The following is a 16,206-nucleotide window of genomic DNA, read 5'->3' on the forward strand; positions in this document are numbered from 1 at the left end:
CACATGGGAGAGTTTTGTCAGGACTGGCTCTCCCAAGGCTGTCAGTAGTTCCAATGGAATGTTGTCTACTCAGGGGGCCTTGCTTCAACTCAGGTCTTTCAGTGCTCTGTCAAACTCTACACGCAGTATCGTATCTCCCATTTCGTCTTCATCTACATCCTCTTCCATTTCCATAATATTGTCCTCTAGTACATCGCCCTTGTATAGAGCCTCTATATACTCCTTCCACGCCCGCCACGGTGGTCTCGCGGTTCTAGGCACACAGTCCGGAACTGTGCGACTGCTACGGTCGCAGGTTCGAATCCTGCCTCGGGCATGGATGTGTGTGTGATGTTCTTAGGTTAGTTAGGTTTAAGTAGTTCTAAGTTCTAGGGGACTAATGACCACAGCAGTTGAGTCCCATAGTGCTCAGAGCCATTTGAACCATTTTTTTACTCCTTCCACCTTTCTGCTTTCCCTTCTTTGCTTAGCACTGGGTTTCCATTTGAGCACTTGACGTTCATACAAGTTGTACTCTTATGTCCAAATGTCTCTTTAATTTTCTTGTAGGCAGTATCTCTCTTACCCGTAGTGAGATAAGACTCTACATCCTTACATTTGTCCTCTAGCCATCCCTGCTTAGCCATTTTGCACTTCCTGTCGATCTCATTTTTGAGACGTCTGTATTCCTTTTTGCCCGCTTCATTTACTGCATTTTTATATTTTCACTTTTCATCAATTAAATTCAATATTTCTTCTGTTACCCAAGGATTTCTACTAGCCCTCATCTTTTTACCTACTTGATCCTCTGCTGCCTTCACTACTTCATCCCTCAAAGCTACCCATTCTTCTTCTACGGTATTTCTTTCCCCTATTCCTGTCAATTGCTCCCTTATGCTCTCCCTGAAACTCTGTACAACCTCTGGGTCTTTTAGTTTATCCATGTCCCATCTCCTTAAATTCCCACCTTTTTGCAGTTTCTTCAGTTTTAATCTACAGGTCATAACCAATAGATTGTGATCAGAGTCCACATCTGCCTCTGGAAATGTCTTACAATTTAAAACTGGGTTCCTAAATCTCTGTCTTACCATTATATATTCTATCTGATACCTTTTAGTATCTCCAGGCTTCTTCCATGCATACAGCCTTCTTTTATGATTCGTGAATGAAGTGTTACCTATGATTAAGTTGTGCTCTGTGCAAAATTCTACCAGGCGGCTTCCTATTTCATTTTCCATAAGTGACCTGGTATGTTTTACTGTCAACATCTTCAGATACAGAATTTAGAACTGAATCCATCCTCATGAGATTCTCGTGAAACTGAACAGGCAGATTCTCGTGAAACTGAACAGGCAGATGCATGAAGGTAGATGCAAACTGTCACGAAAAGCCTACTTACAAACTTTCAAGAGCCAACTTTAATTTTAGGAATATACTAGAACCTCCTAATCATCACTCCCATAGGGATTTCAAGGACAAAATGAGACAAAGAACTGGTACAATGTACCCCCTCTAATGCACTTCACAGTAGTTTGCAGAGTAAGGATTTCGATGTAGATGCATATTAGACTGACTGAAAGAGGAGGAGTAACACCTCGTTAAAAAATTGGGTCCATCTGGCTCCAGATTGTAACACCCTGTAAGAGCCCATGCCTAGGATTACTAGGTGAAACCTGGTCAACAGCCGCAAAGGCAGAAGAGGAAGTTCAGAATCCCAACGGCAGAGAGAGTGGAAGAACTACCTCCAGGACTCACAACCTTGGTTGTATTTTTTTGTGGCCATTGGGCCACTCCCAAAATAACTTTCATCAATCATGGAAGTGGACAGTCTACCATATGCCAGTATGTCAGCAGACATTTGGATTCTAGGGAGTGTGCAACATTGCACAAAGACAAGTCGGAGTGTCTTGGAATCTCATCCAAATTTCAACATAGGCAATCAATGTACCTAGCAAACTCATTGTTGAAAACTGGAAAACTTAAAGCTCTAACAGATTCACTAAATAACCACAACATACTCATCAGCCATTCAAGAAACACGATACATGGATGCAGATATTTTCAGTTCTGAAGGTTTTAGGATGTACAAAGGGAAAGTGGGACTGAGAGTAATGAAAAATGTACCATATCTTGGAACAGCCTTTATAATCAATAAACAAATCTTCAACTCAATAGTTGACTTTGATTCTCAATTAGAAAGACTCTCAAGTCTTACATTCACAAGCACAAACAAAATCTACACAATTATCAATGGACATGTCCCTATAAATGAGGATAACAGGAAAAACAAAGATAAAGTGGAGGCCTTTTGGAATCATGTAGATGACATTATTCAGAAAATTCCAGATAAAACATCATCATTCTCCTTGGAGACTTTAATGCACACATTGGTAAAGAAAAAATATATAAGAAAATAGGTGGAGACTATCCTGCACACAAGAGAACAAACAGAAATGGCAAGAGGCTAATGGAACTTTGCCAAGCACACAATTTAATTCTTAAATCCACAGCTTTCTGTGGTCTCGCGGTTCTAGGTGCGCAGTCCGGAACCGTGCGACTGCTACGGTCGCAGGTTCGAATCCTGCCTCGGGCATGGATGTGTGTGATGTCCTTAGGTTAGTTAGGTTTAAGTAGTTCTAAGTTCTAGGGGACTGATGACCACAGCTGTTAAGTCCCATAGTGCTCAGAGCCATTTTGAACCACAGCTTTCTAGAAAATACCTCCAAGACAGAAGATGTAGATATCTCTAAATCCTAGCCTTGGGGAATTTCAACTTGACCATGTGGCAATCAAGAAGATTTCTCGCAAAGAAATCATGAATGTTAGGGTACTCAGTGGTGAAAACATGGATTCAGACCACTATCTTTCTAAAATTAAGTTTAAAGTCATCCGAAACAGGAAACGTCACATGAAACAAATTAAGGGTCGGAAGTACAGTACGGAAAAGATATTAAAATCAGATGAATTCACAAAAGCAACAGAAACCTTTCAGACACAAAGCTGGGAGGATATCAAAGAAAATCTCATTACTACCCCGAACAGATAGCACCTAACATGAAAAGTAAAAAACATGCCTGGTGGTTGCTGGAATATGATGACCTCATTGAAACAAGAAAACAGGCATGGCAAAACTGGCAAACACAGAAAACAGGAGAAAGCAGACTGAATTTCATTAGATATAGAAAACTGGTAGATAAAAATATAAAAAGGATTAAGACGACACATGAAAACAAAACTCTCCTCCAAATTGATGAAGAATTCCCTAAAACAACACAAGAAGCTTTTACAGAACTTTCTGACAAAGGTTATCAAGATACAAAGCACCCACCCTCCAATATTGAGATGTAAATAGAATCATCGCTCACAATAACATGGAAAATTGCAAAATACTATCAGGCTACTTAAAAACAACAAAGCGTCTGGAGAAAAGAAAAAAGTGGCCGAACAATGGAAAAAACCTGACAAAAATGCAATTACATCCCTTCAGTGTGTTTTCGATAAAATAAGGAAAGAAGAAGAGATCCCCACAGAATGGAGAAGAGCTCTCATCCCCCCTATGCACAAGAATGCTTTGAAGACAGATCCCAACAATTACAGAGGAATATCACTGCTGGATATAACATATAAATTCTTTATAAAGTCATTTTGCACAGGTCATAGCTGTAATTGGACCCGCAAATCAGGAAATACCAGGGAGGATTGAGAAAGGGTAGATCATGTTCGGAACAAATACTAAACCTCAAAAACATCGCCAGCCGCAGTGGTCTAGCAGTTCTAGGCGGGCAGTCCGGAACCGTGCGACTGCTACGGTCGCAGGTTCGAATCCTGCCTCGGGCATGGATTTGTGTGATGTCCTTAGGTTAGTTAGGTTTAAGTAGTTCTAAGTTCTAGGGGACTGATGACCACAGTAGTTAAGTCCCATAGTGCTCAGAGCCATTTGAACCATTTTTTTGTCAAAAACATCATGGCATACCAAAAATCAATGGTAAAGGCATACGTAATCTCCCATATTGATGTCAAAAAAGCATATGATTCAATTGATAGAGAATCTCTATTATCAGCCCTGGAAGGAATGGGTTTGGATAAGAAAACAACTAACATTATAAAAGCAACCTTTAGAAATACATCTTCGAAAGTTAAATTTATGGGCAAATTATCGGAACCCCTTGAAATAAAAACATGGGTTGGGCTCTCAGCATTGCTGTTCTGTTGTGTGCTTGAGAAAGTTGTCAGAGGATGGAACACAAATATTAAGAGTAGTATAAGACAGGGTTGCAAAAAGAAGAACCTCAAAATAAATTGCATTGCTTTTGCAGATGATATGGCCCTATTTGCTGAAACAATGGAAGAAGCATCGGAGCAAATCCTTGGACTAAAGAAAAAAGTAGCTAAAATAGGTCTTCACATCACCTTTGATAAAACTAAGATTTTGACAAACATCAAGCACTCATGTAAATACCTCAAAGTTCAAGAACAAAAGATTGAAATAGTAAAAGAATTCAAATATCTTGGAGAATGGATTAGTTGGAATGCTGGGGAAAGCAAAGCAATGAAATCCAGAAAAAATAAACTTGAATTGTCCTTCCAACTAACAAGAAATATATACAACAAAAAATCCCTTCCATGGGGGTCCAAAACTACACATTACAAGACAGTGATTAAGCCAGAAGCACTGTATGCCACAGAAACACTTAACATGAATTTCGAAGGCCTAATGGAGAAACTTGAGCTAAAGGAAAGAAAAATTTTAAGAAAAATCATAGGACAAAAATTTCAAGACATCCACATCTCATCCATTGTGACAGCTGATAAAAAGAAAGTCTCATTCATGTCAAAAATACATGAAACTTATATAACCATGTAGCTTTGTATTCAACAATCACCATTGAGCTATGCACCGTGAACACATTTTCCACATTTTAAGTTCTTCATGTGGTATGGTCTGCATAAATGCCATGGAAGTGCGAGCTTTGGAGTGTGTATCTGTTACAGCTAGTCAGTTATCTTCAATTATCATTTTTCACACTTTTACAATCATATTGTCAGTTTGCTTGTTTGGTTTGTGTATGTTCTTGCTATGGTACACTGTGAGAAGCTGTTCAGTCTCCTTTGAAATGTTCCACCTGTGCTCACATGTTTTCCACAAGTACTACACCATTTCTGCATCTCCTATCCATTTGGCAGCAATGGATTTCATAGCTAATTAAAGAAGAAAACAAATGAATATTGTATCATTTAATACGGAAAACACAATGCAGTCTACCAGATGTTACAAGTACTCTGCATGCTGGCAGTGTTAGTGGTTGTTCATGAATAAAGAAAGAGAGGCTACTTGTTTTGAGCTTAAGTTTGTATTTCTATCTGCACCCAACATGGATTAAATGGAGTCCATCATGTATGTTGTGAATGCAGGTAATTTTCTTTATGTCCATTAATGCCTCTTTTTCTTACAGGTCCATCCCAGGGCTGTGGAGGTATTATTCATGTATCAGATAGTCCTCAGATAATTCAGTCAGTGGATATTGATCATAATGGGCAATATGAATCTTTCCTTGATTGTCACTGGACAATTCTTGCAAATGTATCAAGTATAATTCATCTAGAGTTTGATTCCCTCAACATTGAAACATGTCACAGTCCTCTACAAGCAAGCACAGAGTGCAGCTGTGACTATATTGAGGTAAATATCATGCATGTTTCTTTGCTTTCTTTAGCATACATTTGGTTTACAAAACTGAATGTCAAATCATGTGATATGTTGCATTTTTTTCCTGCTTCTTAATCACAATTAGTGGCGTGTAACGTGATTTTACAAGGAATACTTTTGTTGCTGCTATTCCTGTTTCTTGGCAGTTTTTGTGTAATGTGCAATAATTTTGTGACAAAACTCATTCTACCACCAAGAACTGTCCCTTGCTGCATTTTAATTATCACTGTAATTTCCTATGGTTATCAATTAATTGACACTGTAACTTACAGGTAAAACAACAACGAATGTGGAAAGATTCAAGTAATATGAATCAGTGATTATACAGTATTTTTTTGTTTTACACAATATTTAATAATAATCTACTAAGGCTGTATTAATGAAGGGCATTTATGGTACTCCATTTAAGCTAACTGGATAAACACTTGCACTTATTGTTGGCACTCAGTTGAGAATTCTAAAGACTTTGAAGTAAGCTAAGAGTATCAGTTATTGCAAATTAACGTAACAAAAAATAAATACAAACCAAAGAAGAGTGCTAAGAGACAATTTGTAAGAGTTGAAAAGGAGATGATTGCAGAATGAACTGATGTAGGAAACAAGAGTATTAAATACAACCTCAGAGAGCTGAAGAATAGAAAATTATTGTAGAACTTGTGCAAAGTAACATGGCTCCCCCCCACACAGAAATATATCCTCATCTTGACTGCTGGGTGGGTCCATTCTTTTGTTGTGAAGGATGAACGCCTCAGTTGCATGCCACCTGCTGAACTGTGCACTTAGGATTAGCCATTTCTGTTCTCAACTGCCTGTCACTTGCCAACCCATGAACTCATCGCTATTTCATTTTCACACAGCAGGGCAGCACAGTCTCTATGCACACTATGCGTAAGATTAGCGCTTCATGATAGATGGTGTGCAGTGTCATAAGATTTATATCTAAAGAACAAGGTGAAGGAGCAAAAATCTAAAGATGTTGAAATCTGCAAGTTTTTGGAGCCTGTCGCTCCTTCTTCTTGTAGTAAAAGGTTTGACGGGGGAGGAAGAGCACTGAAGGAAAAGTGCTAGTGAGATTTAGGAAATGGGGATGGTTCAAAGAGTCATTTAGAACTCTGGGAGAGATATACGGATGTGATGAGGAAGAAAGACTGATTGTTGGGAGCTGCACTGGATGAGATTTGAAAATGTGATAGGTTGTTGATGGAAGACAGGATAATATGCAAGACAGAGATTACTCCTTAAACAGTGTACATGAGTTAATAAAGGCAGAAATCTAAGCATATTACATGTGTTGGGGTGGGGGGTGGGGGGGGGGGGGGGGGGGGCATGGTTGAAAAATAAAAGATATAGAAAACTAGAAGGGAGTGAAGAAAGGAGCAGGTACTGAGAAGAAATACAGTGATGTGAGATATTAATGTGGATTAAGATTGGGTGGCTGGCAAGAACCAAGGACATATTGTAACAAACTTCTCCATAAGCGTAGTTCTGAGAAACTGGCATCTTTGGGGAATAATCTGAATGGCACATGTGGCAAAACAGGCACCAAGGTCATGACTGTCCTGTTCTAGAGAATTCTGTGCAATAGGATATTGTGCATTACCAGTATATAATCACTGCCTATCCCATTCAGTCTAACTATAACTTGGGGTAAAAGGCAAAACAGTGTTAACATAACAGTTGGTGCATGACGTGTCATTTCATAGGTGGCTCCCCCTTGGATAGTACATGTTTTGCCAGTTACAGAGCTAGTATAGGAGGTGGGAGGCGGGTGCCTAGGGCAAGTATTACCAGTGGGGATGGTCACAGGGTTAGGAGCCATAGGGTAGGCAAATGGTTGCACAAGGAGCATAGGGTCTGACAAGGATACTGTGCAGGTTGGGAGGGTGACAAAAAGCTATTCTATGTGTGGTGGCCGAATTTTGAGACAGAATGGACCTGATATCAGGACATGATTTTAGGAAGTCATAGCCTTGTCATACTAGTTGATTAATACATTCTGGATAATACTGAGGGACAAGTGGTGCACTCAGCAGTACCAGGATTGGATGTGATGGCCCAGGACATCTACTGTTGAAATAGATTGATGGGGTAATTACATTTACTGAAGGCTGATGTGATAATGATGGTGTATTGCTGTAAAAAAGTTTGCATCTGAACAAATAAGTTTGCCTTGTCTGCCAAGGCTGTATGGGAGGGAACATTTGACATGGAAAGCATGGCAAATGTCAAAATATAAGTGCTGTTTTTTGTTAGTATGTACAGTGTGAGCAGATGTGTGTAGTTGAGTCTCACTGAGGATGATGTCAGCATCAAGGAAAGTGATGTGCGATCCAGAATAGGAGCTCGTGAAATTTAATTAGGAGAACACATTTAGAGATTCCAAGAATTCTAACAGGTCAGCCTCACCATGAGTTCATATGTCAAAGATGTCATCAGTGTATGTAATCCAAACCAGGGGTTGAAGGCTTATGGATCCCATGAAGAGGCTGGCATAGGAAGGAGCCAAATTATGAGTTAGTTGAATGGGTACTGGCAGAGAGTTTGGGCACAGGCAGATTATTTATACTGACAACACACAATATCATATTGCAGAGCATGGTCTACAACATGACAGTCATGACACAGGTGCCTGTTTAACAACATGTGTATTTTGCATTCATCCAGTAGTTTTTTTATTTTTTTTTTATTTTTTATTCTTTAGGCTTTACCGGCGATCTAATGACATCTTGGGTTGTCGGGTGTTCTGCCAGATATCAGCATCATACTTGCATGATATTTCAGTAACATAGCTTGTTACCTTCATCAGGTGCTATGTGATATCTGGCAAAACACCTGACGACCCAAGATAGATTTATTTATTTATCCAATTTCATCATATTTTCAAAAATTTATTATTTTCATTGATATGCTCCCTTTGTTAGTTACATTCCAGGACAGTATTTTTTATTTCTGGGTTTGCAATACCAAAAAAGAACAAATGTTTTTATGTTACGTTCCAGGACAGTATTTTTTATTTCTGAGTTTGCAGTACCAAAAAAGAACAAATTTTTTTTATGTTACCTAGTATGTGTTTTCCATTGGAGGTGTCACAGTACACCATAGTGTTTACCTCAGGATGTCAATGAGCATGAGCTGCAGGCCTGCTGTAGAATCGTTTAAGCAATCTTGGAGTGTTTGGTTAGACCGCTGTGCTTTAGTCAGGCATGTTAGATTGATTATCTCCGTGATAGTACTGATGTGCGACAAACTGTCTAATTTGCCACTATGTTGTGTAATCCTGAGATATGTTTAATGTTGGTGGATAATTGAGCAATAAATCCCAGCTAATTGAACTGCTTTGGAGAGCATTTGTCGTTGTTCTAGAGGAAGGCGAAGGTCAAAGGTTTGTGGTTCTTATAGATTGTAAATACTACTGCCTCTAGCTGTGGATAGAAGTACTTCACGGATGTGTAGATTGCCTAGAATTCTTTGGCATATGTGCTCTATTGGCGCTGAGCTGGAGACAACTTCTGAGAGAAAAAAGCAAGGGGATGCTAGGCCTCATTAACATACTGCTGCAATGTGGAACTGATGGCTGCCAGGTCCAGTTCCAAGTGCTGCATGCTGTACATCACAATGGCAGAGCTGTTAGCGACCAACAGTCAAAACATGTTTTTCAGACGGTACGTTTGAATGGCAGAATGCTGAAATCAGATCCTGTATCTATCAAAAACTTTCTCCCCCAACTTGTGATCCATTATGAATAAGTATACAGAAGGACAAAGTACATGTACCTCCGTCTGATGTTTATGGCTGCCTTACGCACACCGAAGGATACTATCATGTGCCTGATTTTCAAATCACGGGTAACACCAACATATACTCACTTATTGCGAGTCACTGGAGGAGAGTACGTCTGATAAAGAATGACTCCATGATCTCTGTCAGGGCTGTACTCTAATGTTTCAGCAGTGAGCAGCTCCATCAACTCTTTACTGAGGGTGTTGACCTTTCTCAAGAGGCTATCATTCAGCTGTTTGTTCAGTGCCTCAACTTTATTTAAAACAAGAGGATACCATTAAGCTGTTTGTTCAGTGCCTCAACTTTATTCAGTAAGCTGTCGTAGTCAGGTCTGGTTCCCATTGAAGTGCTGTTACGTACCATTGCCACATCAGAACAGGAGGTGAGCACAGTTGCTTCTCGAATATGGTCAATTACATCAGCTACAGCATCAAGCAGTGTATCTGCTTGTGCTGCGGTGATAGCTTGCTCCTCAGCTGGCAATCTACTGCTCCACAAGGTATGAACTAGTGTGTGTCTGGAACTGTGGGTGTGTTGGCTTAACTCTTCAACTGATGGAAGTATTGTGATGGTTTCTTGTCTCCAACATTCTCTTTTGTTAGTACTTGTTGCATTCTCTCTTCTTGTGATGCTGATACTCGTTGTATTAATCCCATCTTGGTTGGTGAAGTTAAAATTTCTTCCACTTCGGCAGCGTATCAATTATTCAGCTGACTAACTACTAAATCAGACTTTGCGGACTCAGCTGTCACACCAGCACAAAGGAAGCTCACCTCAACCTGCACAAACCGTAACATGGGATTGTGAGCCCAGAACCATGGTAGCTGTACCACCACTCTTGAGATTGTGGGTGCATCTGCCTCTGACATGTTCCTGTTATTGAATGTGATGTTCTTGAGCTTTGTAAATTGTATATTTGACCACAAATCATGTTGGGGTCACCACTATTGCAAGTCTTGCTGTGCGTGAGGGTTGTCTCTTATTTCATGCTTTTATAGTGGAAGAATTGCGTTGATATGGCTCCTATATTCAGTGCATTTTATTTCCATAAATAGAGTGTTCCAAATTACAAAAATCACAAGAAACATGGAAATAGAATTAACATAACTGGAGGAAACAATTGACAACTGCCAAGAGCAAGAATCGCAGAAAGTAGTCAACAATGGAATAATGTAATGTATAACATTCAAAAACCTTGGAATGTCCATGTGCTGAGGCAAGAAGTAACCACATGTTAGCAGTCCTAGCAAACAGTGAGCAAACTCAGTTGACAGGTAGTAAGAAATCAGCTGATCATGCGATGACAGCTGTGTGATCGCCTGTCACAACAACATATTACATTCAGTCCTTTCGAAAACATAATTTTTGCACTATCAAAATGAAGCACCCACATTTCATTTCTTGAAACCAGCATGAGCCTGGAAGTATCAACCAAAGCCCCTTCATTGAAAGTACTTGTTTCAGAATGTAATCATACTCTATATCAGCCCCTTTTACAGTTTCAAATACAGTAATTCTTGCACTTACTAGCTAATCTGTAATGTGTATGCCACATCTGCCAATTTTCACTCCACAAACTTCTCAGCTTCTATGAAATCCTGCAGTTACCTGTCTCTCATTTTTTCTTGGATCATGTCATCTGCAAAGCCAACTTCAAACTGCAACAACAGACCAGACTTCGCCTCAGAAAGCTGTCCCACTTTCTCCTAAAATACCTCAACAATAGTGTTTCTCTTTCTGTCCTTCTCTGGTTGCCAAAACAGTTACACCAACAGCCACCACTTGTCTCCTACAAACCAATCTTGTCCAACCTTCTTAACATGCCCCAGCCATCACATTGCTTCCCAGGTCAATGATAACTCATGGTCATAGGAACTGTGTTGTATTGTATGGAACCGGGGACCTAGAAATGATGGAGAGGCTTCATCCCCACGATAGCCCGCAGTGGTACACAACCCCACAACAAGCAACAGCAGTCCAGTCACCCTACTGCCGCCCCACACCAAACCCAGGGTTATTGTGCAGTTTTGCCCCCAGTGGATCCAGTGCTCCCCCCCCCCCCCCCCCCCCCCCACCATTACACACACACACACACACACACCTCAGGAACGTCTCACACCAGATGATTATAACCCCAATGTTTGCGTGGTAGAATAATTATGGTGTACACATACACAGAGAAAGTGTTGGTGCAGCAATTGCTGACATAGTGTAACTGAGGCAGAATAAGAGGAACCAGTCTGCATTCACCAAGGCGGATGGAAAACTGCCTTAAAAACCATCCACAGGCTGACCAGAACACTGGACCTCGACACTAATTTGCCAGGCGGATTCGTGCTGGGGACCGGAATGTCTTCCCACCCAGAAAGCAGTGCATTAGACCACATGGCTAATTGGGTGGGCAATTATAGGAATTCTCAACATCTCATCTATGGCACTCTTCCCTCCTGAAGTATCTGTGTTATCGAAGAGTCTCACTTTCAGCCCTAAACTTGCATTTAGTCACGCTGCTGCTTTGGTGGAAGAAATACTTTCTTTCATACGTAATCTCAGTGGGAAGTATCACTTTCAAATCCAATCCCAAAAACTTTCTAACAGCAAACATGACATTGAACCCTGTGTTGAACAGCTCAGACTATGATCACAACTTGATCCACCACCACTATTTCAAAATCATCCCTTTCAAGCCAGCCAAGAATTCCTGAGATTCATCATTGCTTCACAATCCTTCCTCAGGTGCTAACCCTGATCTCCACAGAACACCAGGCACTTTATTCCCAAAAAATTAATGATTCCATCATTATCCTCCCAGTGTACAAGGGATACAAACTGACCTATAGTCCCTTCTTAAAAGCTCAGACCTATCACAAAGACCAACACCCCAGTCCATAGAACTTACATTCTTCCTAAGATCCACAAACCCAATCACTCTGTCCATCCCATAGCTGCTGTCTTCAAAGCACCCGCCAAACATATAGCTACCTTATTTGATTAACACCTGGAACCTATAGGATAATGACTTCCCCCATAAATTAAAGACACTAGCCGTTTCCTAGATCATCTGAAATCTGTGCTTGTCCCATTCCCACCACAGACCTTGCTTGTCATGTTTATTAGCATTGATGCCACCTCCCTCCATACAGACATCCGCCATGTACACGGTCTGTCTGCTGTTGAACATTTCCTCATTCAGCGCTCTACTTAATCAGTTTTATACTTACCAACAAATACTTGAGGGTCAGATGTACAAACAGATCATAGGAACCAGGATGTCTCCTTCCTATGCCACCCTCTTCATGGGTCACTTGGACGGAAATTTCCTGGGATCCATAAGCCTTCAGATCCTGGTTCCATTCAGATTCATTGATGACATCTTTGCCATATGGATGCACAATGAGGCTGACCTGTTAGAATTCTTGGAATCTCTAAATACATTGTTAGTTATATTTTGACAGTTGCCATCCTTTCCATATCAAACATTCCATCTCATACAGCCTTGGCATTATAGGCAACTTATTTGTTCAGATGCAGACTCCTTACAGATACATTCTCACCTCAGCATTTACTAGTCATAATTACCCCACCAGCATAGTTCATAAGCAGATTTCCCAAGCCATCACATCCAATCCTGGTGCTGCTAATCCTCCCAAAAAACAATTAGGAGTACACCTCTTGTCACTTAATATTATCCAGAATGTATTAATCAGCTACATTGCCAAGGCTAAGACTTTCTAAAATCATGTCCTGAAATGAGGTCCCTCCTGTCTGATATTTTGCTCACCACAACTAGAATACTTTTTTGTTGACTTCCCAATATCCGCAAGATCATTATCAGATCCTATGCTCCTTGTGCACCCATTTGCCTACCCTATACTCCTAACTCTGTGAGTGTCCCTACTATTTGACTTGCCTATGCGCTTTCCTACCATCACATCTACTAGCCCAATAACTAGCAAAACTTTTACTATCAAAGGGAGAGCCACCTTTGAAATGACACGTCATGTATCAGCTGTTATGTATCAGTTAGGATGAATGAGCATAGGTGGTGGGTGTACACTGGCAACACACAGTATCCCGGTGCAGATGAATGAGCATAGGCATCGGGTGTATACTGACAATACACAGTATCCTGTTGCAGAGCATACCCTACAACATCACAGTCATGACTTCAGTGCTTATTTCACCAAAAGTACCATCTGGATTCCTGCTCCAGATACCAGTGTCTCAGAGAGGTCTGCAGATGTGAACTGACATAATGTGTTCTTGGTTCTTGCCACCCACCCATCCTTAATTTACGTTAATATCTTCCATCTCAGCATTGCTTCTCAGTAACTATTCATTTCTGTGCTTCCTTTTAGTTTTCCATATCTTTTATTTTTGGATCTGTCTATTTTTCCCTGACACCCTACCCCACCTCTGCCACATAGAATACACTGAGCTTTCTGCTCTTACTAACTCATGCATGATGTACCAGTAATCTCTGTCTTGCATATTACCCTGTTTTCACCTTTAAGCTTCAGGTTTTCCCCAGCAATCAGTCTTCCCTTCTCATCCCTTTCGGTAAGTCTCCCTTGACTCTAGAGCAAACTTTTCTGAACTCTCCCCATTTCCTGCATATTGCCAGTTCGTTTTCTTCACCCTACTTCCTTCCTTTTCAGCCTGTCTGCCAGAAAAAGGACCCACTGGCTCTGAAAGCTTTCAGATTTCAATACCCTTATATGTGTGTCCTCCTACTTCCACATGCTGAATAGAGTTTTTATCTGTCCAATTACATTACATTAAAAAACAGTGCTACAGAAGGTGTCATAGGCTGTTGGCATATCTTATCAGACAATAAAGAGAATAAAGCTGCAGATCCTTTCTACACTTATTATGCCTTCATTTATGTGATCATTATTTTTTGGTACCCCAGTCAGAGACTGTTGATACTGAACTTCTGTATTTGTTGATTTGCTGATCCTACTGATACAAACTGTTAATATGATCATTTGCAGGCTCGCTAGCTGTAGCTTAGAAGATCTGTGTAATAGGTGTTGCGCAAAGGCTTCAGCTATTGAGCTGCACCTCCCCTGTTGTGCATTGGATGTTAACCGTGGGACTCCCACTCCTACCATTATCCCCTCCCCAACCACCCTGTTTGCAAACAAAGGGTTAAGTTATTTTGTGCATACACTACAGAGCACTAGAGATACAACAACGTGCCTAGTACAGTCAAATATAACTTTTTCAGCCAAAGGAAAGCAGTAGTGTCAATTATTGACAAGACAATTAATAACGATAGTGAGTTTACATTCTCACTCTTTCAGACCACTATACTATTAGGAAATATTGATGCATTGGGAAGGATTGTATATTTGTTGTTACAGAAAGATGTAATGCCTGATTAACAAGACAGTATTGAATATTGATACTGAAAATATAGTTGGCTGTAAATTTGTAATTATTCTTTAATTATATTCGTGTATACACAACAATATTTCATTGTAATGCAGGTACGTGATGGAGGAAGCCAATACTCAGAGTTGCTGGGAAAATTCTGTGGCAATCAAATTCCACAGAAGATTATCACATCCTCAGACCACATGTGGGTACGCTTTGTATCTGATGGAACCTACAATGCTCCAGGGTTCAGAGCACGAGTTTTTCAGAGAGCATGTAAGTGGATTTTTGAAGCACTTTTATTTATTTCAAACTTCTCAAAAATTTGAAAAGTTAAATTTCCAAGGACATTTGCAACACCATAAGTCACATTACATACATGGTTGACTAAAGGCATTCTCGAAACTTCTGCTTGCACTACACTCTTCAGCTGTATGCCACCATATTGTGACTGAATATTTTGTAATGTGGTCTACCCATCTTCCATTAAGCTGTTGCTTTGGCCTTTTCTTATCTGTTAAGAGTCTGGCTAAAATATTCCATATTCCTCCCCTCTCTATTTTCCTGGATATATATCCCACCCACCTCCATTTAACTTTCATTAGTATCATAATTGTGTCCTCTTCTCCATTTTGTTAACCCAGTTGATGTGTTTTCCTTTTATCTCTCAATAATTCCCACTATTCATCTCTATATTGCTCAAAGAATAACCCTCTGTGTTTGCACTGAAGTCCATGTATCAGTCCCATAAATCAGCTGGAAGTACATACAGATGATAAACTTTCTGTTGGAAGCTTGGTTTTGAAACAACCATTTAGTATTCAAAATGCACTCCAGTGCACTGTACATCTTAGCTTTATTTCTTTTGCTCTACATACATCCATTCGTTATCTTCAACTTATTGAAATACAAAAACTCATCTGTTGGTTCTAAAACTTCATTATTAACTCTTATTATGCTACTTTTCATGTGTTCTTGGTACATTATTGGAGGCTTATTATAATACAGTTGTTGCAATCACCTGCACTAGAGGCAAAAAGTACATCAGAAAAAGAAAGCTGTTTCACTTATGTGTGATTAGTGTATATTGCTTCTTTTTCTTGTTGAGAGATTTTAAAACTTCCTGTAGGGCTTCCAAGAAGAGTTATAGTTATGTGGTATCTCCATGCCTGATTCCTATCTTTCAGGTCTGAATTTGCCAGTACCTGAATGAAGTCTGATGGAATTTTTAGCATTGACATATGCAGTTTTTGAGTATATTAACTTAGGTTGAATCAGTACATTGTTTAATGACTGTTACTATGGATTTAGATGAAACTGAGCCAAAAGTTTCCTTACAATCCATGAATCACATAAAAAGT

General features: G+C 39.9%; 1 protein-coding gene across 1 annotated transcript in view; it reads left to right on the plus strand.

Annotated features, from left to right (window-relative positions):
- The window catches only part of LOC126285435 (cubilin-like), a 780,558-nt gene that overhangs the window by 692,756 nt on the left and 71,596 nt on the right, over positions 1-16,206 (plus strand). Inside the window, exons 60-61 of the mRNA XM_049984824.1 lie at positions 5,433-5,659; positions 14,959-15,121. Coding sequence (XP_049840781.1) covers positions 5,433-5,659; positions 14,959-15,121 — 390 coding nt within the window. The remainder of the gene's footprint in view (positions 1-5,432; positions 5,660-14,958; positions 15,122-16,206) is intronic.

This window comes from Schistocerca gregaria, chromosome 8, assembly GCF_023897955.1.
Source record: "Schistocerca gregaria isolate iqSchGreg1 chromosome 8, iqSchGreg1.2, whole genome shotgun sequence".
Taxonomy (NCBI): Eukaryota; Metazoa; Arthropoda; class Insecta; order Orthoptera; family Acrididae; genus Schistocerca; species Schistocerca gregaria.